Source organism: Podarcis filfolensis (genome assembly GCF_964270895.1).
Source record: "Podarcis filfolensis genome assembly, chromosome: 6".
Taxonomy (NCBI): domain Eukaryota; kingdom Metazoa; phylum Chordata; class Lepidosauria; order Squamata; family Lacertidae; genus Podarcis; species Podarcis filfolensis.
In genome coordinates this window covers 28927667-28951843 of record NC_139609.1, presented here as the reverse complement: position 1 = coordinate 28951843, position 24177 = coordinate 28927667, and the positions used below count along the sequence as shown (strand labels likewise).

At 42.2% G+C, this 24177-nt stretch overlaps 1 protein-coding gene across 1 annotated transcript in view; it reads right to left on the bottom strand.

The window, feature by feature from the left end:
• Positions 1 to 23970, bottom strand: part of GTF2B (general transcription factor IIB) — a 28785-nt gene extending 4815 nt beyond the window's left edge. Inside the window, exons 1-5 of the mRNA XM_083620730.1 lie at positions 22850 to 23970; positions 17542 to 17648; positions 5638 to 5771; positions 718 to 864; positions 452 to 581 (exon numbers count right to left, since the gene is read on the bottom strand). Coding sequence (XP_083476856.1) covers positions 452 to 581; positions 718 to 864; positions 5638 to 5771; positions 17542 to 17648; positions 22850 to 22866 — 535 coding nt within the window. The 5' untranslated portion in view covers positions 22867 to 23970. The remainder of the gene's footprint in view (positions 1 to 451; positions 582 to 717; positions 865 to 5637; positions 5772 to 17541; positions 17649 to 22849) is intronic.
• Positions 23971 to 24177: the final 207 nt, after the last annotated feature.

Genomic DNA, 24177 nt, shown 5'->3' with positions numbered 1-24177 from the left:
CACATAGCATGTCCATGGCTACAGCCTGCCCCCCCCAAAATCACACACCCACTGTTGCCTGGGGCTGCAATGGTGCAAAAACGTGGTTACAAAGCATGGATCCACAGGGATTCTCAGGATTTTTGCATTGGGTCACCCCAAATTCACCATCAGATCACATGTCTGTGGCCACAGCATGAAGCACAAAAATGATACATCCACTGTTTCATTCAGAATGTTTTTTCCCTTGTTTTCCTCCTCTAAAAACGATGTGCGTGTTATGGTCAGGTGCGTGTTATCGAGCGAAAAATACGGTAAAAGGCAAGTAAGATACAAAACACGAAGCCCACTCCTGGGAATCGCAGGTTTTGCTTCGCTGCTCTCGGATACTGAAGAACGAGGTGGCAGCTTATGCTAGCTGAAGATACTTTGGATGATCCCGGATGAAACCGACACTACGCTGCCCGCTTACCTTTGAATGTTCTCGGAACGCCCTCTTGCCTGCAGGCGATGTAGAGGCAAGCGGAGGCAATGGCATCGTTACTTCTCCCCTTCAGGCTCTTCTGCTCATAGACTTGCTTGAATAAATTATTGGTTCGATCCTTCAAAGCAAGCAGACAAAATTTAATTAACTCCAGGCCATTTAATTAGCAATAATATCAAAAATTCATGCGCTCATTATATTATGCTAACTAAGTAAACGCCAGAACAATTTGAGAGAGGGAGGCATGAACTTACAACTATATTTCGGGGGAGGTTGATTCTGTCTGCCATGCTAGCGATTTCTTTGAACGCGTTCATCATTGCGCGGTCGGAGCTGCTCATGGTCCTCCGGTTTTGATACTTTGAATTCCCAAATTCGTCAAAACTGGCTGCGCCCGTGCCCTGCAGAAGAAGGGTTTACAATGTGTCAGAGACTGCTAGAATTTGTACCAGATATACACAGTAAGACCACTTTTGCACTTATGTGAGGATTCAGGGGCTGCAATAAGCAACACCTATTACAACAGAGGACGAGATGGTTGGACAGTGTTCTCGAAGCTGCCAGCATGAGTTTGACCAAACTGCGGGAGGCAGTGGAAGACAGAAGTGCCTGGCGTGCTCTGGTCCATAGGGTCACGAAGAGTCGGACACGACTAAACGACAAAATTACAACATCCTGGTAATGAAGTCATTAGAAACAGATCTCAATGCAACCGCCTTCAGGTGGCTGTCACTATTTCCAAGTAGACTACAGACACGGTAGTCATAATGACCCTCTTTCATTCTCTAGATCAGGTTTTCCCAAACTTGGGTCTCCTGCGATTTTTTAGACTACAATCCTGTCATCCCTGATCACTGGTCCTACTAGCTAGGGATGATGGGAGTTGTAGTCCAACAACAGCTGGAGACCCAAGTTTGGGAATTTCTGCTCTAGATGAAAAGCACACTTGTAAAGCAACTTTTAGTGTGTTTTGCCATCCTTATTTCAGTCGTTCTTCAAAGGCCAACATCACTCCAACTTCATGTAGTCTCATGGCGAAAGGAAGTCCCGGTTGCTTACATGGGAAGTCCCACATCAGGCCAAGGGAGTTCCAGCAATACTTTCCCCACAGTAACCCTACCCACTCAAAAAAGCAACAACTTGCAGTTGTATCGAACTATGTTTTACCCCCTGAATTGATGCACCCAAGTTAGTCATGTTCATTTAGTTCAACCACTAATACAAATTTCTTTCAAAATTCAAAATGTTTCCACTGGTCCAAAAAAAGGTTGACAACCCCTGCTCTATTACGTAAATGCCAAGACTATATTGCTCATTAGTCCAGCTGTTGCTCTCTATGAAAAACACATGTAATATACACTGCACAACCTAGCAAAGTTCTGGTCATCTCTACATTTTCCAAGAATGGCTCAACATAGGTTTTCAATTGTGACTACAGTGGACTCACTTTATTCCAATTTCAGAAGCAAACACTACATTTTGTGGACAGCAAACAGCAGGGATAGGGTACAGAAAGAGGAAATGAGAGTCGTAACAAATCCACTGTTTCTTCCTGGGCAAACAACACAGCAAGCAAGAAGCCCACCAGAGGTGCATGTAGCAACAGAAGACAATGTCTGGAAGCAGAGGAAAAAATACTGCCCTAACCAACCTGGTCGCCTTCCCAAACATTCCCAGATTTTGTGCATCTGGACACCAAACACATATCTTCCATTTTCATATTGAAAGAGTTGATTACAGGGAGGGAGCAACCCTTAGCAAGGTGGCTTCTAATTCCACTGCCCCTGGGGTTAGGTTTTTTCCTCCTGCTGCAGGGGGCTCTGACCCCTTGCCAAACTCGTGACCTTGACAGTCCTTTGTTGTCTGGGATCTCTTCTGTCTGCAGGGCTAGTCAGCTAAGCAGGTGACTGGTTGCCAGGCTTCCTGCGCCACCTGCTTGGCCAGCTCAGAAGAATTCAGCAGCCAGAAGCTGTCCTGCAAAGAGTGATTTTTCAATATGTCTTTCACAGCCCATATTACCAAGCTGGCTGCTCTTGAGGTAGAGCCTCTACGGTACCTTCCCAGCACAATAAAAGAGAGTAACGCAGCTTACACCTCTGCAGGAATCTTGCTTCTTTGAGGTCCACTCATCACCTACTGATACCAGAATGTTTAAGCCCTGGACAAAGCAGCAGTTAGCCCTTTCCCAACCACTTTTCTTCACCAGACAAAAATGAAATCTGGGTATAGCCTGCATTTTCATCTTCACTTTTGGGCAAGACTATGAGAAGGTTCAAAGAGCGGAGGCTTCATGGAATATTTGAACACAGCCATGTAGGCAGTCCACTAATGACTGCCTGACCAGTCTGCATTACAATCGTGAGAGCAAAGGAGTCCACATTTTCTCTAACATGAACATGGATTCTCACAGAAACGCTGAAGTCTATCATTGTACAACATGGCATCCTGTAAAACTCTGGCTTCTATTAGTACTAGTTAACCTTATAGCATCCTGGTCAGAGCTCAATCCTTGTTTGAAAAGACTGGGGAGATCATGGGAGAAATAAAAACGAACAAAAGATGATACACACCTTATACAGAATAATATATAATCAGTTATGCTATTTTTATATACCATCTCCTGATACTGCTAGTTCTTCCAGCTACGGAAACTGCTTGTGATCTGGAAAGGAAAACTAGTCAGCAACCCCCAAAATAGCAGTGACAAACATCTCAGTGATACAGAGCATGCTTCAGTTCCTTTTTCTTTCACCACACAGCTGGTACAACTCTATGTTCAAACAAGATAAAGTTGATGAGCACTGGGGTCTACACAGCACGCCTTATGGATATGAAGGGAACACCAGTCCCTGGTAGTTGTGCGAACATGGAGGTCAAGAAAGCAGTGTTAGAAACTCAGCTATATAAACTAATCGCCAAATAGTGCCTTAAACCTATGTTGCGGTCGCCACAACAAACTGTCTAGTCTAGTCTTTTTTGCTGGGGCTTATTATTATTGTTACTGTCATTGTCATTCATTTCTATGCTGCTTTATATTTTGAAGAAAAAACCTCAAAGAAGTTTACAACATATTAACATCAAATAAAACAATCCAGAAAAAAATAGTGGGAAGATAGCTCCATAGACTGGCCGGTTAGCTGACACGCAGCAGCGTCTTTTGATGCTGGGGCTTGCTCATCAGAAAACGTTGTTGCACACCAGCCAGATGGTGGAAATGTCAGTCGCCAAACCTGCCAACAAGACATCTTCACTTGGTGGCAATTCGACTCACGCCAGTCGCAAAATGTGCCTGGTACCTGGGGAATTTTGAACAAGCAAGCAGACAGCGTCTCTCTGGCTGGGTGGAGGCCAACATGCGAGTGGGCAGGCAACACCTCCTTTCTCTTTGGGAAAGCTTCAAGCCAGCTTTGGGGTCTACCAGTGTTTTGTGCTTCCTGAGCCCAGAGGCTCTCATTGCAGTGCCTGATGCTTCTGCTGCGGCTGCAAACTTTACTTCCTCCTGCTTCAGGCATCGGCTCTTTGCACAGCACTTCCTTCATCTCTCACTCTCTTCCTCTGTTGCAGCTTTCCATCTGTGCGAGGAGAATGGAGCCCGGCTCGTTCTAGAACGCTCAAGGACGGCTCTCTGGCCCGCCTGCCCACCTGCCTACCATGAGGGGTGCAGTATTAGCACCCAAACACCAACACTCTCCCGCTCCCCTTTGCTCTCACAATCCCCCCCCCACATCTCTGAAGTTTTCTCATTAAGTATTGCAGCTTCTGCTGGCCTCCTAAATTGCCATGGCACTTCTTGCTTTTCTGGAGTACTGTAGGCTCCCGGCTTTCTCTCTCTAATGTTAGTAGGCAGATGTAAGTCAACTCTGGCTTTTCTTAATCTCTCTTGACCACCTCCCCTGCCCCCTCCCCAATTCCTTTTCTCCAGGTGCAGCATCTCTCTTGCATCCAGAAACATCACATTTAACAGTTTATGAGTACAGTTTTCTGCACATTTCCCTATCAAAGGGCTTCAGTTGTGGCTCGTTTCTTTCCCCCAACCCCTTCATCAGTGCCCCAGCCCTAAACATTTTCTCCACGCTTAAATAGGTTTCTTTGGGAATGGTGTAGTTATTGCCATCGTTGCATAAGCTTTTAATTACAGTGCGCCCATCTTTCTCCCTTCCCCAGTTTAATAATCTGTTAACTTTGTGTTGTGGTGGTATTAGCACAATGTATATGCTCTGCTTCTTGTTTTTTTGTATGTGTGTGTTTTACGTTCCTGAGAAGTTAATTAAATAAGCCTGAGGGGTTACTTGGATGCCATTTGCTGGGCATCAGTTGGTTTACAGACTGGTTTATAGATAACTTGGCTAAAGCCTGCAAATGCAACAAAAGCTCAAGACCAAATCCAGGAGTGTCATTGCCTCGTGAGCTAGGTCAAATCCAGCAGTGGTAACTCCAGTGGGATAGTACTGCCTCCAGTATCTCTTCAAGACCTGTGGTGGAAGCTGGTCCATTAGGGTGAATTGAGCAAGGGCCCCACCAACCTCAATGGCTTCATCAAGCCCCACTTGGCTTTCGTCTGACAACCAGCCCAGGGGGTGGCATTGCCTGTAAGCTTCCTCCTCTTTAGTCTAAAACAGTGCTGCCCTTATAGAACTCAGCAAAGAAAATGGCAGCTCCACCTATCACAGAAGCTGTGACTTTGCCAAAAGAACATTATCCCTAGTGAGAGCCAGTGTGGTGAAGTGGTTAGAGTGTCTGTAGGACTAGGACCCGGGAAACCAAGACTCGAATCCCCACTCAGCCATGAAGTTCACTGGGTGTCTCTGTCCTATACATGCCTAAATGTAAGTCCCTCTGTGTTCACTGAACAACCTGTTTTGCTATACAACTCTCCCAATACCACAAATTGGGGGGGGGGGGCAAACAAATTATCTACGAAAAAGTAAACAGAAAGAGCTGCTGAATTGGGGAGAGAAAAAGGCAACTAGACATTCTGTTTTGATGACCACAATCCAGGTCCCAAGAGCCATGTCATGAATAGGTTTTCTAGCCCAGTTTCTAACACTGTGCACAGCTTGCTTATCCCCAACTTTGCACTGCCACTTTAAGAGCAACAATATCCAAGTTTCTGCCAAAATCTCCCTGCTGCTGTACAGATCTTGTGCATTAATGCATTTCGTGATTTATATTACCTTGCCAATCATTGTAGTCAGATCACCGTCACTCAGAAGAGGATTCTGGGTATCTCCAACTCGAGACGGGTCTTTGGTTGCTTTGTCATTGCTGAAAGTTCGCCATTCTGACCCTACATCTATGACTCTGTCACCTGAGTATGCAAAAAGCATTTATCATTCTTTTGTTTTTGAAAAGTCTCAAGAGGTTCACAAATATGTATTCAGAATCATTTCGTTTACAACTGCAGCAACCATTTAGACAACATTCAGGCAATCGTTTTAAGTCAATACTCGATAGTTTTGGGTGTGTTTTTTTTTACACAAATTAGGAAGCGTGAGGCAGAACCTGTCTCAGACAATCTCTGTTCTAGCAGCCCTAGTGACACTTTGTAGATGACAAGTAAGTAATGAAGTTAACAGAAACACTTCCAAGAGTTCACAGTGGAACCAGCTCTCACGCAAGGATGCTCTCAGGGAGTGACTGCATCTGAGTGGTTAGAACAAGGTCATCCAATGCGGTACTCTCCAAATATTGTTTGCTTACAACTCCCATCATCCCTGCCCAGAGGCCATGCTGCCGTGGACCAATGCAAGTTGGCATCCAACAACATCTGAAGGACACTTATGTTGGCTACCTCTGCGCTAGAACATGGGAACCTGCAGAGCACAGGCACCTCAGCTGGTCCAAACAAAGCTCTGTTGCACTTCAAGGCAACATTAACAAGGCTTTCTATAGGTCTGGCAAACAGCCTATGGTCAGATGTACATTAACACCTGCTTATTCCATGCTACTATCTGTTACTGGATTCAGCAGGCTGAAGGCAACACAAGGAATGGAGAGGTCAGGTGTCATATAACCCCATGTACACTTGAAACTTTTACCAGTGGTAACCTGCAAATTAAGGTTGATATGCAACTCCAGCTTTCCGGCACCAAAGTAGAATGTTGTGTTTGGAAGCTTATCATCAATGAGGGCAACTTCATAATGGGAAGAGTGTTTCTAGCTACCCCACCCTTCTCCTTGGAAGCCTTATAAGAAGCTTCTGTGAGCAACATCACAGGGGGCTGTTTCTGGGACTAAAGAGAAACTGTGAAGCTCCCTTGGTTTTTTTGCTATTGTATGCAACATGTTGCTAATATTATATTTACAGTACTGAAATGTGGTTTTTTGTATATTGTATTTTCGCTTTGCTATGTTATGAAAATGTCACTGTGTTACTGTTTTGCTATGTTGGGTTATAATGAAATTGTTTTGTAGCGTTTGTTTGAAATGCATCCCTGTTTCTTTTTTTGCTAGCTGCTTTGAGCATGATTTTTGTGTCAGAAAATAGTATACAAATAAAATGAGGGAAGGCAGGAAGGAACCTAATTCAGCATTTAGGGACACTTCAACGATAACATGAACAGTAATGCTATAGCTAACTTGCCAATTTGAGTTCACAGAACCAATAAAGCTGGCATGCTGTGTTTACGAAACCAGCAGATGCCCAGTTACAAGCTGTTAACGTACACCTCTATATATTGCAACAATATTCTTATTCTAAAACTGATACCCCCAAACTTGGGACAGATCTTGGAGAACAAAACACTTGACAGCGTGGCTCAAAATGAGAACCTTGAAAAACAATGAATTTTGACCCCTCCACATCTTCAAGTCCTCCTCTGCAATCACAGACAACAAGCTTGAGAAATAATATTGGCAATTGTTTCTTCATTTATTAAACCAAGATATGTATCTGCCTTTTGCCTGCTGCTAGAACCCCTTTGATCCTCCCTCTCTTTGTCCAAGCCACAGATAAGCCAGGAAGCCTCTAATTAACCACAGTTTCCCATTTCATGTGAACTGGGAAACTATGGTTACAAGCTTTGGAACAAACCAGGATGTTAAAACTAACTTCAAGCTGGTTGATCCTGGATGACTCCAAAGCTAGTAACCAAAGTTTCCCTTTAGATAAATAATAATAAACATTCCTTTTTAACCAGGGCTTTGGTTGATTTGATTGACATCCCATGTCCTTTTAAAATGTGTTGGGGGGGGGGGTTATTGGGTTGTCATTTTTATTCTGATTACGTATTTTGTGGTTTTATATTCTGATTTTATTTTGTAAACTGCCCTGAGACCTGCGGGTATAGGGCGGTATATAAATTCAATAAATAATAATAAATAATATAGTTAATTAAGAGGTGTGATTAGTAGATTGAGTAGACTGAGGCAAACAGAAAGAGCTGTGTGGTTGAGACAACCTCCAAAAGTTGCCCAAATTAAGGGGGGAATTCAACACTTCCCTCATTGCACAAGCATTCCAGACAGAACGATTCCCCTCTTCTCTCAGCACACTGTTCCAGGGATTCTCCAAAAACCCTCAGAACCAATTTGGGGACAAGGCAAGGGGTAGGGCCAGGCAATATCTGGTAATCAACATCGTGTCATATCAACAGCTAAACATTGTGATATATCATGATGCCTGAAATAAGGATGAAGCTATGCAGAGACACTGACTGGCTTCACCATTTCCCCCACATTGTGATTTTTGCTGGCACCTACTCTTGTAATTGCTGGGTGGACTGCAAGAAGATCAAACCTATCCATTTTTAAGGAAATCAGCTCTGAGTGCTCACTGGAAGGACTGATCCTGAAGCTGAGGCTCCAATACTTTGGCCACCTCATGAGAAGAGAAGACTCCCTGGAAAAGACCCTGATGTTGAGAAAGATGGAGGACAGAAGGAGGAGGGGACGACAGAGGACAAGATGGTTGGACAGTGTTCTCAAAGCTACGAACATGAGTTTGACCAAACTGCGGGAGGCCGTGGAAGACAGGAGTGCCTGGCGTGCTCTGGTCCATGGGGTCACGAAGAGTCGGACACGACTAAACAACTAAACAACTCTTGTGATTCGCTGTCCCTGCAGGAGGCAGGAGAGCACTGAGCTGGCAGAGTTAACAGGGGCTGCAGGAATCGAGAGAAGCATTGGCTGGCTTCACATTTTCCCCCACATTGTGAATTTTGTAAAGCGCACACACGTAATGATTCACAATATATTGCCAGGTCAAAAAAATTTAAACTGATATCACAAGATGGTTTTGAATGATATAGTGATGTATCTCTCACCCTTAGTGCGGGGAGCCGATGTGGGAAAGCCCTGGCTGAGCTGGTTAGATGAATTCCACCCTAAGAATGCATTGCTTATTTTTTGAGAATACAATGACTGTAATATGAAAATAAATTAATTTGTTTTATTAATCAGCTAGCAGTAGCTTTGTTTATTGAAGTGTTACCTTAGCCTATGTATCCTTCGGTATTTAAAAAAGGAATTTTAGGGGTTTGGAAATAGATTTAAACTAAGGTTGCCTTTTAACAGAGCATCAATTAAAACCAGTAGGCAGGTTGTTGTTGTTTTATAAGTATTGAATATGGTTTTAAAATATTAGAACCTTTCAGATGCAATTTTTCACTAATCAAAAATAATCTGAACTAAGACTCCATTTGAAAGTACTTTTATATTATACTGTTTCTGGTATAGCTAGAGTTATGCTCCATTTTGATACTATACAGATTTTGAGATTTCAGAAGAAAAGATTAAGAAGATTTCAAGCCGAGATGAGCTTCAAAGTAAACTTTTACAACAATATCTTTCCTACAAAGTATTTAAATAAAGACGTTATATATGCAAATGGAGAGAACATTCTGGCTGTACCACAAATTCCCAATGTATTTTTAAAAAATCTGCTTAGCATAAACTGTGAAGACTGATTTGCTGCTAATGAAGTGTACTCAGATATTCAGCTGCTGGCTTGTTATCAAGACTGTAGCAAAGGGAAATAATCAGTCATTAGAAAAGAATCCAGATATAGTCGTGATTTCATAAGTCGTAAGTATGCCAAAGCAACAAGCTTCACGAAGTAGCAGCTATTTTCCAAATTATGACTCAGAAAGGGCTTCCCCTAGAAGATGAGACTTTAGAGGAACAATTAACAACTAAAACTGATCATACTGGTTGCTTACAGTGTCATTAAGGAGATGTATACTACTGCTTTATGATCTCAGTCCAAGGGAGGCCTGAATACTGTGATAGCAGATTGACTACACAGAGCAATATGAAGGTAGCCAAGCAGTTTCTCCTGTTAATGGTTTGAGATGGCAAATCTTAGAAATGTACCCAACCCTTATGTTACAGAAGCTGCACATTAGAGCCACACAGCTGAGAATGTTTATGGGCAATTAGAATAAAGAGAATACTGTTATTTTTTTGATCCCCCAAAGTGTATAAAATCTAGTACAGAGGTGCTCAACTTAACGCTTAAAACTTCAGCACAAAGTTTCCAAAGGATAACAGCTGCAAATATTTGAGAACACAAATTAAATAACTATTGGTTGTCGAGAAGGTATTATTTTGAACCTGGAGCAGAAACATAATGACATAGAGAGAGATGTAAAAAAAGGATCAATGGGATAGGAATGGGGAGGAGGGAAATAGTGCAACTCTTGAACCATATTTGAGATGTTATTCTTTGCTCTTACGTGTCTGCAGAGGATTTTTTTTTATTTTAAGGATCAATCAGGAGTAAGATTATCTTTTTAAAAAGTGAACACAGCATGTATGGCAATGAAGGCAGGGAGCCATTATTCCCCCATATAAGTTTAAAATAGGAGAAAGCATTTTCCTCTTTTGGCCTCTATGTAAATATTTGATTAAGCATTGTTCCTTCTAAGGCCTAGCAGTCTGGTTACTGTTTACTGCATCTAAAAAAAGCAAAATGTACTTGAAATTCTGGTGTTGTATAAATAGAACAGTGAGCACAGCAATGATGTAATATTTTTCCACACAAGTGGGAATGACCTATATGACTCACAAAAGGGATCTGCCCTCTTGTGAATTATGCACCATTCCTGCTTTAATGACAAGACTGTTTTGTCGCTGCCAACTTTGGCAAAAAAAAGGGGGGGATGTATCCCCGAGATGGCAACGTAAGTTAAACAGAAAACTATTCAGTGTCATATACCAAATATATTTAAGCAGCACACTATTGGTTCAAAATTTTTTTATCGTGGTAGAGAAAATTATCTGCGTGATTCTGGAAAGAAATGAAAACACAGTTACAACAGAAGGTGTGCATTCTATCTAAAAAAGGGTATAACCTACAAAACTAACTACAAAGCCCATCAGTTCATTGAAGATGTCCCAACTATTGCTGCTAGTAGGTATTCTTCAGGGATTTTTCAAATATTGTTAATCATTTTTTACTGATGGTATTTCTTAAAAAAAAGAAACTATGATTGAAGAGACTAAAGGCCACATAGGTGCCACATAAACTGCATAGTACCCCAAGCAGTAGAGAGACAGAAATGTATGTCTGTCTTATGTTTCAAACCTAGACATAATGAGAGAGAAGAGCAGAAGAGCAAAGCTATGAAGAGGCATGGAAAACAAAAAAGGTTGTAATGGTTCAAAGGAGAAGGGACCTTGCTGGAGAGAACTAATGGAGGTGTCAGAACATTGATGCAGTCAGCAAGGCAGGAGCCTCCGAGAGGGGGAAGGAAATCAAAGTGTGATTAAAGGTGGCCAGAGAATAGGAAGTAGCAATAGCCAAGAAGAAAACAACATGAAACAGAGCATTAGAAGTAGAGATTGAAAGGACAGATATTGGCAATGCTGTTAAGAGAGAGGAGTTAGGGTTTGGCAATAAATGAATTCTGCAGGAAAGAAGAAAAAAAAGAACACAAGACTAAGTGCCTGGGCAAAGAGGCTGGATAGTATTGATAGGAATGGGGGGGGGGAGTTTTGGGAGATAGCCAAGACATTCTATTTTGAGCATGTTGATCTTGAAATGTCAGTGAGTCATCCAAGTTGAAGAGTCAGGGGCAATTTCAAATCGAGATTTTAATTTACTTTATAAAAGAGGATGGCACTCTTCCAGAAGGAAAAGAAACTGCTTTCACGGAGTTGCCCTTTTACTCATTTCCTTATACTGCTCAAGTAGTAATACAGAAATATATTTGGATTAAGTACAAATACAATAATACAATGGGCATCCCTGTGTCTTCAATACACACAAGATGCATATGGGGCAACATACGAAGTGGCAAATGTGGAGAACCGAGTGCCTGTTTTTAGATGTGTGCTTGAAGTGCAGCAGTACAAAAAGCCATGATTGGCTTTATATTATTCTGTGGCTACTGCTGCTCAGTCCTTAGATACTGGTGTTCTCTTGCTATAAGGTGAAGACATATCCCTCCATGTACTAATTTTATCACTACTTTAGGATTCTTTATTTAGAGAAGTATATGATTAATCAGTTCTCAGTCTTGAAAGTTTATTCACACCAGTAAGTGCTTTAAATGAATAAAACACACTATCTATTAAAAACATCCTGGCATTTTCAAAGGAAAGTTAGCCTTGCTAATATTAAAATAAAAAACATATATACACCTACAGCACCCAGCCACTCATCATACAAGACAATAGGAACCATAACTTCTGAGATGCTGCTAGAGTTGCTTATTAAAAAAAATATGATCTTAAACAGATTGTTAAATGAAGTTAGATTTAGAAACAATTGTCATCATGGGCCAGGACAAAACTCCACCTTTTTTTTTCAGTTTCTGCGTATTCCAGTTTTCTTAATCTACTAGTAAGTTAGCAAGAATTTTATTTTATCTGTAGAAGGCTTTTGTATCCCAAGAGGCCAAAACTTAAGTGATTAAGAAAACTTCACATGAACTGCAAATGAATGCGTTAGCAATATTTAGAACAGAAATCTGAAATCCTAAACCTGAAACACAGGGGGGGGGACATTTTAAAATGCATGGCAGAAAAGAAAAATCAAACCACATTTCCATTAATCTAGGTGAACACTGAAGAGGAATTTAACTCTGAACAAAACTGTTACCCAGAACAGAAAAAGTTGAATGGTCAGTTACTTCTGCAATTGTGAAGTTCAGTGAAACAGATACCAATTAGAGGACAGCATTAAGACAGCAAGTTAGAATTTTGCATCGTGGATTGATGTGTTGGCATTTTGTCTAACTTTTTGCTACATAAACAGTGCACAAGGTTCTAAGAACATTTAAACAGGAGCACACAATCCAATGGAACTTGTCCAAATTGTTAATTAGGTAATGTGCTGCCATCTAGTGACTGGTGAAATGACCAGACCTCCTCTTCAAAAGTAAAAGTTCTAAGACATTAACTTTACATTTTGGTTTGTTTCTAGGGTTTTATAATATTTCATTTAAAATTGCTAGTAACAATTATACAAACCATAAATGGTAAAGTTACATATGGTAAACTATAAAATGTTCTCTCTCTTTTGTTTCATTGGAGTTTTCTGCAAAGAAGTACTGTAACTGTCTAGAGTTCAGTTTCACACCTCAAAGGTTTCGTTTAAAAGTTTCCCAGTTTCTCTTCTTTTTAGCCTTCCTTAGTTTTTGTCCCCAGCCACCCATCACAACCCAAACCAATAATCTGTTTCATAGGTGAGCACGTGAACAATTGCAGACAGCTTGTTGCTGCACCAGAAGATATGCAATCTGGAGTATGAATTCAACACTGGGATTAGAAAAAGAACAGAACATAATGCATCGTTTTCTCTCACACACCAACCAACTACAAAAATGGAATTCTCAACCAGAAGAGGCAGCAGTACCTTTTGAGCTTCTAACTTCCCAGAAGTGCACCCACACAAATCCAATGTCAGTATCTAGGCCAGAACTGAGTAATACAACTGAAGGTGATAAATAAAATTTAGATGGTAGAGCTTGAGTTAACTGCAGATGCCAGAGACTTAACCCTGGACCAGATAAAAAGAATGTGCTCTACCATAACAGGGTGGCCTTTCCTTATGTAAGTTGCTATGGTACTAATACTTTAAGCATCTAAGAAATCGTGTTCAAATACACGAGAGTTGAGGGGAAGAACACGCCAAACTCTGCCATCTGTCAAGGGACTAAAGGCACTAGCAACTCCTCTAAGAAAGAACATAATGGCAAGAGGGAAAACTAGCCTGGCACTATCCATTGACCTAGGGAAGAGAAGCAGCAGGGAGCTTGGTATACACACAACAGCCAGAGGTAAAAGAGCTGCTGGGTCCCTTACAGAACATATCTACAAGCAACAGAACACCACCCCTGGTCCTCACTAGATATAAATGCTTATTGAATTACAGCTTGTTCTGGCATTGTTCTGACCTCCCTCCTCTACCTTTTCCCTTGACTTCTGTTTAGCAATGCATGTGTAGGTGTGTTTTGGTAAGCCTCAGGGAAGGGCCTGCCACATGGACTACCACCACTTTGGGATACAGTATTTCTCTGAAAAAGTGAAATAAAAAATAATTTTAAAAAGCCAACGGAGGCCTGGATGAAACCTACGTACGTCATCAGTCATTAATTTTGTGCCAGGATTAGAAGAGGAAGTTCTGTTTGGCAGTCCCAGTTATCTCATTTTGATAATAAACTGAACGGATGTTGAAAATGAAAGTGACATTTAAATAGGAGAAGCATGGAGAGAGTCCTAGAAAAACCAAGTCATACAAACAGATAATTGTTTAAAGAATGCCCTTACCAAAGAATACTTAGTTATACATACTTACAAAATCAACACACTTCTGATGCATATTAATATAGTTCTTTAGAGTAGTGGGTGGAATGAATTGAGGCTTTCAAGATTTACTTTGCTTTCTATTAAAATCCCAAGGTTTACCAACCACACTCAGGTGCAAGCAGTAGCTCATCTGTAGAAAAGAGCATCCAGCAGATGCTCTCTGGTAGAAGGGGGACATCAATTATTGCTGATATTAAATAATAGTCAGAAAGTGCTGCAAAGCACACAGTTCTACCAGTAGATTCAAATCTGCCTTTGGCATTCTCCTGCTTGAGAGTCTTGACAGCACTTCACATACCGTATTTTTCACTCTATAAGATGCACTTTTCCCCCTCCAAAAATTAAGGGGAACTGTGTGTGCGTCTTATGGAGCGAATGGAGGCTCCATGGCTTCAGGGATAGCCGCCTGAAGCCTCCAGAGCGCAGTGGGAGTGCCCGCTGCACTCTGGAGGCTTCGGGTTCCTTTCGCTGAAGCCTGGAGAGCGAGAGGGGTCGGTGCACACCAATCCCTCTTGCTCTACTGGCTTTGCTTCGCTGAAGAGGCGCTGCGCAGCTTTCCCTCTCTGCGCAGCACCCCTTCAGCGAAGCGGGAGGAGAAATGGAAGGGGCTCCGTTTCTCCTGCCACTTTGCTGAAGGGGCGCTGCGCAGAGAGGGAGAGAATTTTTTTTCTTGTTCTCCCCCTCTAAAACAATGTGCGTCCTATGGTCAGGTGCATCCTATAGAGCAAAAAATACTGTACTTTCTCAGAAGTCCTGTATGACAAGCCAGTGTTATCCCTTTACTGCAGGAAGAACAGTGCTTGCTTATAGCCACCTACTAAGTGATGGATATGGGATTTGATCCAGGGATTTGCCTGTTCAGACTCAACCATCATGGGTGGCTAACCAGGTGTCACTGGGACAATTCCCTGACCACTGGCCAACATCATCATCTGAAGGGCCACAGGTTAGCCATACCTGCACTACACTTTACCAGAACTGGATGCCATGGCTAGGTCTGTGTAGGTCTCATAATTCCACATGCAGATTTGGTTCAGCAACCTGTATTTACAGATGAGCACACAGGTGGTTATTAAATGCAACAACCAATCACAGCTCTACTAGCACAGCAAGCCATGCTCCCATTATCACCCTAAGAGTTACCACGTCAACTCCTTGCTTATACACTGAAGTAAACAACTACAACGTGGAATGCTCATGAGGCAGTATCAGTCAGCAAAAATGATCGTGATGTCATCTCCTAAAAGTGCAGTGTAGGCGGAGTCACAGCCAAGCAAATTTAGTATAGCAACAGTTAAAATTGTTTCTAAGTAGCATGCACTGCACACGAATGGCAGCTACAGCTGCTCCTGGACTGGGGTAGCCTGACACTCAGCACTGATGAGCTACCAGCTGGATTACTGTTACATGGGGCTGCCCTTGAAGGTCTGGAGGCTGCAGCTAGTGCGGAATGTTGCTGCTATAATGGGACCATGTGGATACCAGTTCTGCACTGGGTGATAGTTACCTACTGGGCCTAATTCATGTGGTTAGTACTACATCCAAAGCCCTAAACAGCTTGGAAGCACCTAAAAGAGTATCTTCCTCCATACATCTTGAGCCCTATGGTAGGCAGTGAAGGCCCTATTAGTGGAGCACAACAGGCTGTTGCCCAGGTGGCATTGTCCCTCAACAGGGCCTTACCAGTGGCAGTTCCACATTTACGGAGTGCCCTCCCTGGTGAGCTTTGCCTCTCCCCTTCATTATGTATGTTCAGGAGGAATTGAGAAACATCCCTGCTGATCCAGGATTTGATGGTTGAAAGATACTGTTCCTGGCAACCTTGGAATTATTAGGTGTGAAGGTATGTACAGTGGTACCTCGGGTTACATACGCTTCCGGTTACATACGCTTCAGGTTACAGACTCCGCTAAACCAGAAATAGTACCTCGGGTTAAGAACTTTGCTTCAGGACGAGAACAGAAATTGTGCTCCGGCGGCGCAGCAACAGGAGGCCCCGTTAGCTAAAGTGGTGCTTCAGTTTCAGGTTAAGTACAGACCTCCGGAACGAATTAAGTACTTAACCCGAGGTACCACTGTAATTGTTTTTAGATGTGGTAAATACTCTTTTTTTAATTTTCGATTGTCTTTTTTGTGTTTGTGACCCAGAGCAATTTTGGGAGGACAGGCCAGACATAAATTTAAATAAAGTAATACTTATCTACGTCTATTACTACTCACTAGTAGCAAGAAATTTATTTTTTTCTCATGAAGTTTAACTTATCAGCCTTTTATCAGTTTCCCTCTTTAAGTGGAAACCTTGAAGAACAGCACACAGTCAATATTAAGAAACTAGAAAAGACTTTCAGGGGCTGCAGATCACCATTTCTATATTAAAGCAACACTTTAGAGAATAGAAAAAATACATTACATTCTCTAGCCACTTTCACCACCTTTTTTCCAAGAGGTCTGATGTCTGTGGAAACGCCAAATCTATGCAAATTGGTAAAATTCATTCTAACTGGCAAATCCACTCCTTCACACGTTAAGCTGTATCAGAATGTAGAGCACTGTTTTTGAAATTTGGCCAGGATGTTGTACTCTACTGATTTCATGACAGCTAAAGTCTTTAAAAGTTATGAAGATGTAGTTATCATTTCATTATATCTGGTTGGTTCACAGCAACCTGATTCTGCACCACCTAGAGCAGAAGTAACCAAATATTATATCCTCCAGATGTTATTGGACTGTAATTCCTATCACCCCCAGTCAGCAATGCCAGGGGTCAGAGATGGTGGGAGTTGGAGCTGAACAACACCTGTTTGTTTCTTAAAATATGATACCCATACCTGAAAACTCAAGAGGGAGTTTCTGAGGGCACCACAAAGAATGGCCTGTGAGGAACCACACCCCGCACAACTGAGAAATCAGTTAACACCCGACTGTTTCCAAAACTGCGCAGAGTCTGAGACTTTACGCTCGTAACAGGTTGGAAACTTTTGTGGCTAGTCTTTTTTGGGGTCAGTGTGCAAGAGGTGACACATGGGTAAAATACAGTGAATGTCTGCCATGTTTCTGCTAAACCAGAAAAAAATATGACAGGGCAGTTATCTACGGTGACTAAATTAACAGGAAGTATCTGCGTAAACATCTTGGTAGGTTACCAAGCTGTTGGTTTCTACGTGGCAAAGACTTCTCAAAGATTTGTTACAGAAGTAAATGTGTTGACTGAAGCTCTTAATGCAATCTTTTGGCATTTAAGATAAAATAATAAATATTATTATAAAAATAATATAGTAACATAAAATATTTAGAGTAAGATATACAACTACTGTAAAATTACTCACCTACGACTAGTCCACATTCTGGACAGATCATATCTCCAGCTCTGTAATCTTCCACCAATATGGAATCTGGATGGTTTGGACACGTCACTCTTGGCAGCACATCCACCCTTAAAAACAAATGCAATATTTTAGCTTTGTGTGACAACTCACATTAAAAACCATGTTTATGAAAAGTTTGTGAATAAGTCTAAGCCGTTCAAAGCATATGGGAGAAAAGGTTCCAACTAAGTCACTACCTCCAATGAGTCCTTTATTTTAAACAAATATGTACGCACATAGTTCACAGAAATAAAAATACATTTGAATAGGTGTAGACCACTTGCCATTATATTTTATGCAATTTAGAAAATGAGTTATATAAGGGGGAAATGCTAAAGAGAAGACAGGCATATTATGAAAACCCTATAAGACCTCATTTTAACAAATCTGTAGGATTACAAAGTAACTGATAAGCAGCATTTATTTCAAGAGGAAAACGTTATCCTAATTCATCTTGATCATGCAAAATATTTGAAGTTTTACTAATTTCTAGTGATCTTGTAAAATGCATTAGAATGCTTTCAGAGTTTTAAATGAAACTCAAAATGTGACATGACAGGATATAATTTGCTGCATGTTATATATGCAATTACTTCCTTGGTGATTTGAAAGAAGCTGATAAACATGGCATGAAATTGGTGACAAATCTGTTTGCCTCAAAGACAGAAATAGCCCTGAAATTGATATCCCAACTATGCTTAGTAATACCAACTATTGCAGCTAGCCATTCACCTTGACAAATCTGTTGTGGCCACATACCACTGTGGTCAACTTGTAACAAAAGCAGCAGACCAAAACTTATATATAAGTATCAGGATACCTCAGGGCTGTTTTTCTAGAAAAAGAGGTGCCAGAACTTGTCCTTTTTCAGGGGGGAGCACCCAGCCAAAGTTGTTGAGCCTCTGACACACAACACAGAGTGCTGTGCTGCCCACAGCCTCTGTTGCAAAGCCCCAAGTGCCATGCTGCTGTGGCGCAACACTACAGAGGTGCCAGAACACACCAAAGAGATGCCGAAACTCAGTTCCGGTGAATTCCGGGTGAAAAAAGCCCAGGGATACCTCCCTGTAATGGTTATACCACCAAAAAATGCAAGTTCGCCAGACAAGAAATCGAGATTGCTACAACATGCCTAGTGGGATTTCTAAACTTTGAACAGAAGCTCCTCCACACAGAACCACATTCTCTATTCTTAAAATGGCTATCATGAAGTAGATGAGCATGAAGCAGGAAGTGCAACTATTATTTAAAATAAATATGCTAAATACACTCCCACTTAGCACGTGAGTGAGTCACATAGATGTCAAAACATGTTGAATATCCAATCCTCTGTATTTATGAACTTAAAATCACATTAGCGGGGTGTAAATTAGACTGGTTAATGTTAATATAAGAATTATTTTACCTAAATGTATGTCCCTTTACCTTTACCTTTACGTATACAGTACTATGGTGGTGCTTTTGTTCTTGCTGTTTCAAGTTCAATAAGGGATACTTGGGCATTCTTGTCATGCCTGTGGTTGGCTTTAATGCTACGTATTTGTTCTGAATATTGCCTTGTGATGGCCTACGGCTAAACAATACAAATATTGTATTATGACCAAAGATATGTTTTGTGGAAGGTATGGCTGTTGGTTGCATTTTAATTCCCTTCCAAAATAGATTCCAACTCAAGAGGTTTTCTTTTCTACATAGTTTAAAAATGGGCCAAGCTTTCAGATAGTCCATAACAAATTTGTCATCTCAATGGCTCCCAGGCAAACTCTTGTTGCAATACAGTGCTTAAGCATAGTACAATATTTATGCTACAGAGTGTCAATTTAGGAAATGTTTCATTCAAACATCTTTAAACAGTAGCCTACTTTCCTCAAGGTCACACTGCCTCAAACTTGCAGCTGCTATCATCTAAATTGTTTAACTAACCTAAACACAGCATTTATCTTCCTTTGCGGTAGTCTATAATAAGCTCAAAAATTATCTAAACAAGATGCTCTTTAGGAAGTGAAAAGGGAAGAAAGCAGTCTTACAGAAAGTCAATAAACAGAATTGTAATTGGCTTGTTAAAGGGAGAAAACAATTCAGTCAGGAGCCTTCCTTGGTATCCCCAAAGTAACCAGGACACTGTCAAAATGTTTGCTCAGACCTGTTGCCCGCCAGTCAGCTGGAAATGACAGAAGGCACTTCTCATGGACTTTTTCCCTTCATTTTTAAGTCTGACAGTGGGTTATGGAGAAAAGGAAGGAGTGGCAAGAATATTTCAGCATACTCAGGCCTTTGTTGGCAGTGGGCAGCTGGACCTAGCAGGAGGACCCTGCTCAGGGTCTTGGGTTAAAAAAATAAGTCTGATGGGGGGAGAGAAGCAGTGAGCATATCCCTGCAGCCAGGTGAAGCTGGCAGTGAACATTTTATTCATCCTATTCAGAGCCTTCGCGCGTGTGTGTGTTTAAAAAATGCCTGTTAGAAAGGCTGGGGGATATACCCAAGCACTCCCATCTGTACTTTCTTCACCTTGTTCAGGGTTTCATCTTGAAAAAAGAAAAGCCTAGAAGCAGCATTGGCTGGGGAGGTGGGGCGGAGGGGATATCTTCAAATTTTGTGTTATGCCACAACCCCATGGCACCACTTCCTCTGAAATCAAAATCTGCCCACTATTCCAATAAATTTGCCACCGGCTGGTTAAAGTGTTTCAGCTCAAGGGCCTTATATTATCATTGAGGGGCCCTGTGAGGGGCCCTGCTCCAGTTTTGGATTTCTTGCACTGACCTGTATCATCCACAATGCTTTGGAATTAGCACGAAAAAAATAATAATGTAACAGCCTTCGTGTTTCTAAGCTCATAATCACATGTTGTATATACACCAGACAACAAACTGGTAGAGCAGGCACAGGAAAAAAGAGCCAACCCAAACAGCTAGAGGGTAAAATAACATTTGGCCACACCATTTAGCACTAGTTGGCACAGATAGTGTCAACGTGAGTAAATTAGTAAGTGAATTCCATGTACAAAATGATCAGTTTCATGTTACTAGTCTAGGCCAAATGCAAATCACATTACTAATCTAGGCCAACTGCAAATCTGGAAAGCAAGTCTAAGTAGTCAGAATGTTGCCCAACAAAGAACTTTCATGGGTGTGCAACTTAACAGTATGTCCCCTGTCTCACAGAAGAGGATTGCAAGGAGTCAGATAGATCCTTCTAAGTATATCTGATGAAGCCAGCCTTCACTCCGAATACACTGGATTTTAAAATGTCAACCTGAACAAAATTAATAAAGCAATCCCAAACTTCCTCTCCTCATCCCTCCAAACCTTATCCAACTTCAAAACAAAGCATTACAATTAAGGATTACAATATGTACAATATAAACATCTCTTCTGACAAAATATTAGAAAAAATATGAACAGTAGGATGTTGCAAGAGTGGGAGACCCCAACAGAGAGCATACAGACAGGACCCAAAACAGTTCTGCTCACACAATTGCCTCCCCAAAAATGTATTACGAAAGCAACTTTAGATCTTAATGTTACAACAAACATTTGCATATACTCTGCATATAGAAATATCTTGAGGGTGAATTTCCAGCTCTGCCAAAGAGCCGTCATCCAAACAAGCGATTTCCTCAACACAGAAACATGAGGCCTAGAAATCAGGTGCAGCCACCTAGAGCACGGCTCCAGGTAAAGCAAGGACTCTTTGGAGATGCCAGCTGCTGTCCCTATGAATTGAGCTCCATATTAAAACCATTAGCAGGTTTATCTCCCAGTTCCTGCTCAACAAGCTGTAAGCTAAGGAGGCCCCATCCCGAGGTCAGCTGGCTATCCTGGGAACTCCCCTCAGCAGGAGTGGCTAACCTATGGCCTTCCAGATGTGAGCTGTAGCTCAGCAACACCTGGAGGACTGAACAGCAGCCTTGCTCCCAGCACGCCCATCAGATTTCACCCTAACCCTACTGAGATGTGCCTGCCCAGCCCTGCAGCTTTACTGCATCCTTCCCAGTATTGGCAAAAAATCGGGGTGCCAACATAAGTGCAGTCAGGATTTTTGTTGGGCCTTTTGTTAGGGGGGGACAGAACCTCAGTTTGCTATGTATTTTATTGATTGGGGGGGCAGCTGCCCCTCCCTGACCCCTCTTGGCTATGCCCATGGGTGCCAACATATTTTTAAGAGAAATCTCAAAGCAGTTTAAAACATCAATAAAGCAATCCAGAATTAAGCATTACTTAATTACGTATTAATAATGTATACCGTAAAAGCAACATAATAGGAAACTAAAATATTATCTTAAAGAGTTCAAAATAAAATGTTACGAAGGTCAACTACAGAATACATATTTAACAAAGTTAACAAAAAAAATCTTAAACATTTCAAAAGAAAACATTGCTAAGTTAAGTCAAATATAAAACGCACAATTAACAAGAGAATAAAATATTGTAAGCGTGACACGGCACACGTCCACCATTTGAATGTGAAGGCCCATCAACTTTGGGGGAAGGCCCCCTCAAAAAATATTTTACTGGAGGGGCCAAAGGGACCTCAGCCCCTAGGAGTTGTCTCCTAGGCAAAGAATCACCCGCCGCTTGAAATGTGGCATTGCTGCGAAACCAGTTTTGGGGAGAAAACTAAATTGTCTACAACTAAATTCAGCGTGGCAATGATTTGGAAAACCAATAAAAATTAATTTGGATGGGGGAGTGGGGAGAGAGAAAATAATTCATGGTATAGCAAGTCACAAGGTTTTGGTGGGGGAGTCAAAAGTTGCCTACACGCCATATGGGGGGTGTTCAGAGTGCTGGGAACTGTAGCTCTGCGGTGGGCGAACTACAGTTCCCAGAATCCTTTCTGGGGGGCGGGGAGCTGCTTTCAAGGCACCATCCGTTTAAACGGGGCTGGTGAAAAAGCGCAGGCGGCCTGAGGCGTCCCAATCCGCGTCCTCCACCACCACCTGAGGCCAGCGGGGCGTCTGGAAAGCGAGCAGCGTATCCTTGGCGGCGGAGGCGGGAGTGAGCTGAGGAGGAAAAACCGAAGGCCCCGCGGAAAAGGCCGCCGCCCAAGCTGAGGCGGCCGAAGGAGAGCGGCGAGCGAGGTAAAGGGAGACCGGATAGAGCAACTGGAGGCGGCGGGCCTACCTTCCCCCTCAGAGGAGCCCAAGCCGCGGCTTCAGGCCGCTCTCCTTTCCCCGCCGCCGCCGCCCCGAGCCCGGACGCACCCCTCTACCCTTTTCCCTGCTTTCCTATATCTAGAGAAGAGCCCGGCAACTTGTGCTACTGACCGGCTGGTGGACGCCATCTTCCTTCCTCCCCTTGCGCGCGGCTGGGCGGCCGGGGCGGGCCGACGGGCTTTTATGCTTTAGACGGCTCGGTGGGCGGGGCTTCGCCGCGGCTACGGGAAGCGTAGCGGGACAAGAAAGCGTTCGCTTTCGCGGCGATGCTCAAAGGCGGGGGAGAGTACGTAGGTGTGTCCTGGTTAGGATGGGAGGCGGTAATGGGGTTGCCATAGGTCCTCTTTTCCCAGGACGCCTCCTCCTTTCCATGGGTAGAGTCGTCATAGCCATTCAGTTAAAAGTAGAAGGTGGCAAATGTGTCCTCTGTTTTTCCTAAATGTTCCCCATTAATAAATTCCCCTTTTTTTGTTAAAAAAACAAACCGTAGTTTTAACCCCACTCTAGCATGGGCGTAGTCAGGATTGGGGGGGGGCAGAACCTCACATTTGTATTGGTTTTTATTGATGGGGGCAGCTGCCCCCCTCGACTTCGCCCATGCCAAAACTGCTCCCTAAAATTTAAATTTTTTAAAAACTCACCCTCGGGCTTGCAATCTGTGACACATAAGGAGAAAGGGGTAGGGCAGGAGGAAAAAGCAGGTGCAAGTACTACTAAGGAATAATTTTTTACTTTATAACCAGCAGCTGGGTTGGAAACAAACGCAGGTGAAATTCGGAGAGCATAGGGCGGCTCCGTTCTTAACAGAGGTGGTGGAGTAGGGCTAACTCACAAGTGTGACCAACTTCCCCAGTCTGAAGTGGTGCAAGGCCTGGGGACTTCACCATCTCTCCGCGATCTGGTTAGACCTGAGCTCATGCAACACTTGGTTGCAACATAAAATCACAATATAAAAACACAAAATACGTAATAAAAACAAACAACCCGAAACAAGCCCTAGCACATATTGACCTATAATCTGACCATGATGTTGCCTTCTTAGTCCCGTAACTATTATTTCTGGGGTTTCGTAAGCTGCATTAGCAAAATCAGATGAATGACAAAACACATCTGTTCCAACTCTTGTCAAATCCCCTGCCAACAGAAGTTGTCAAAAACAAGCTCTTGTTGACCTTTTCCACTCATCAGCTGAAGTTACAAATTGTCAATTTGTAAAAAACGAAATGAAACAAAAAAATCCTTTCCTGAAATCAAATATCACATTTTTCTGTGAGGTTACAGTGGGTGACAGGGCTAGGAGAGCACTATTGTTAAATGATATCTAATTTTATTTTATACTGTATTGCATACAATATTGATTAACTGTCCTGTAACAATTTCTGAGCAGCACTGCAGAATAAAATAAAGCAACTTTTTAAAAAATCAGTAAAGCTAGAAAA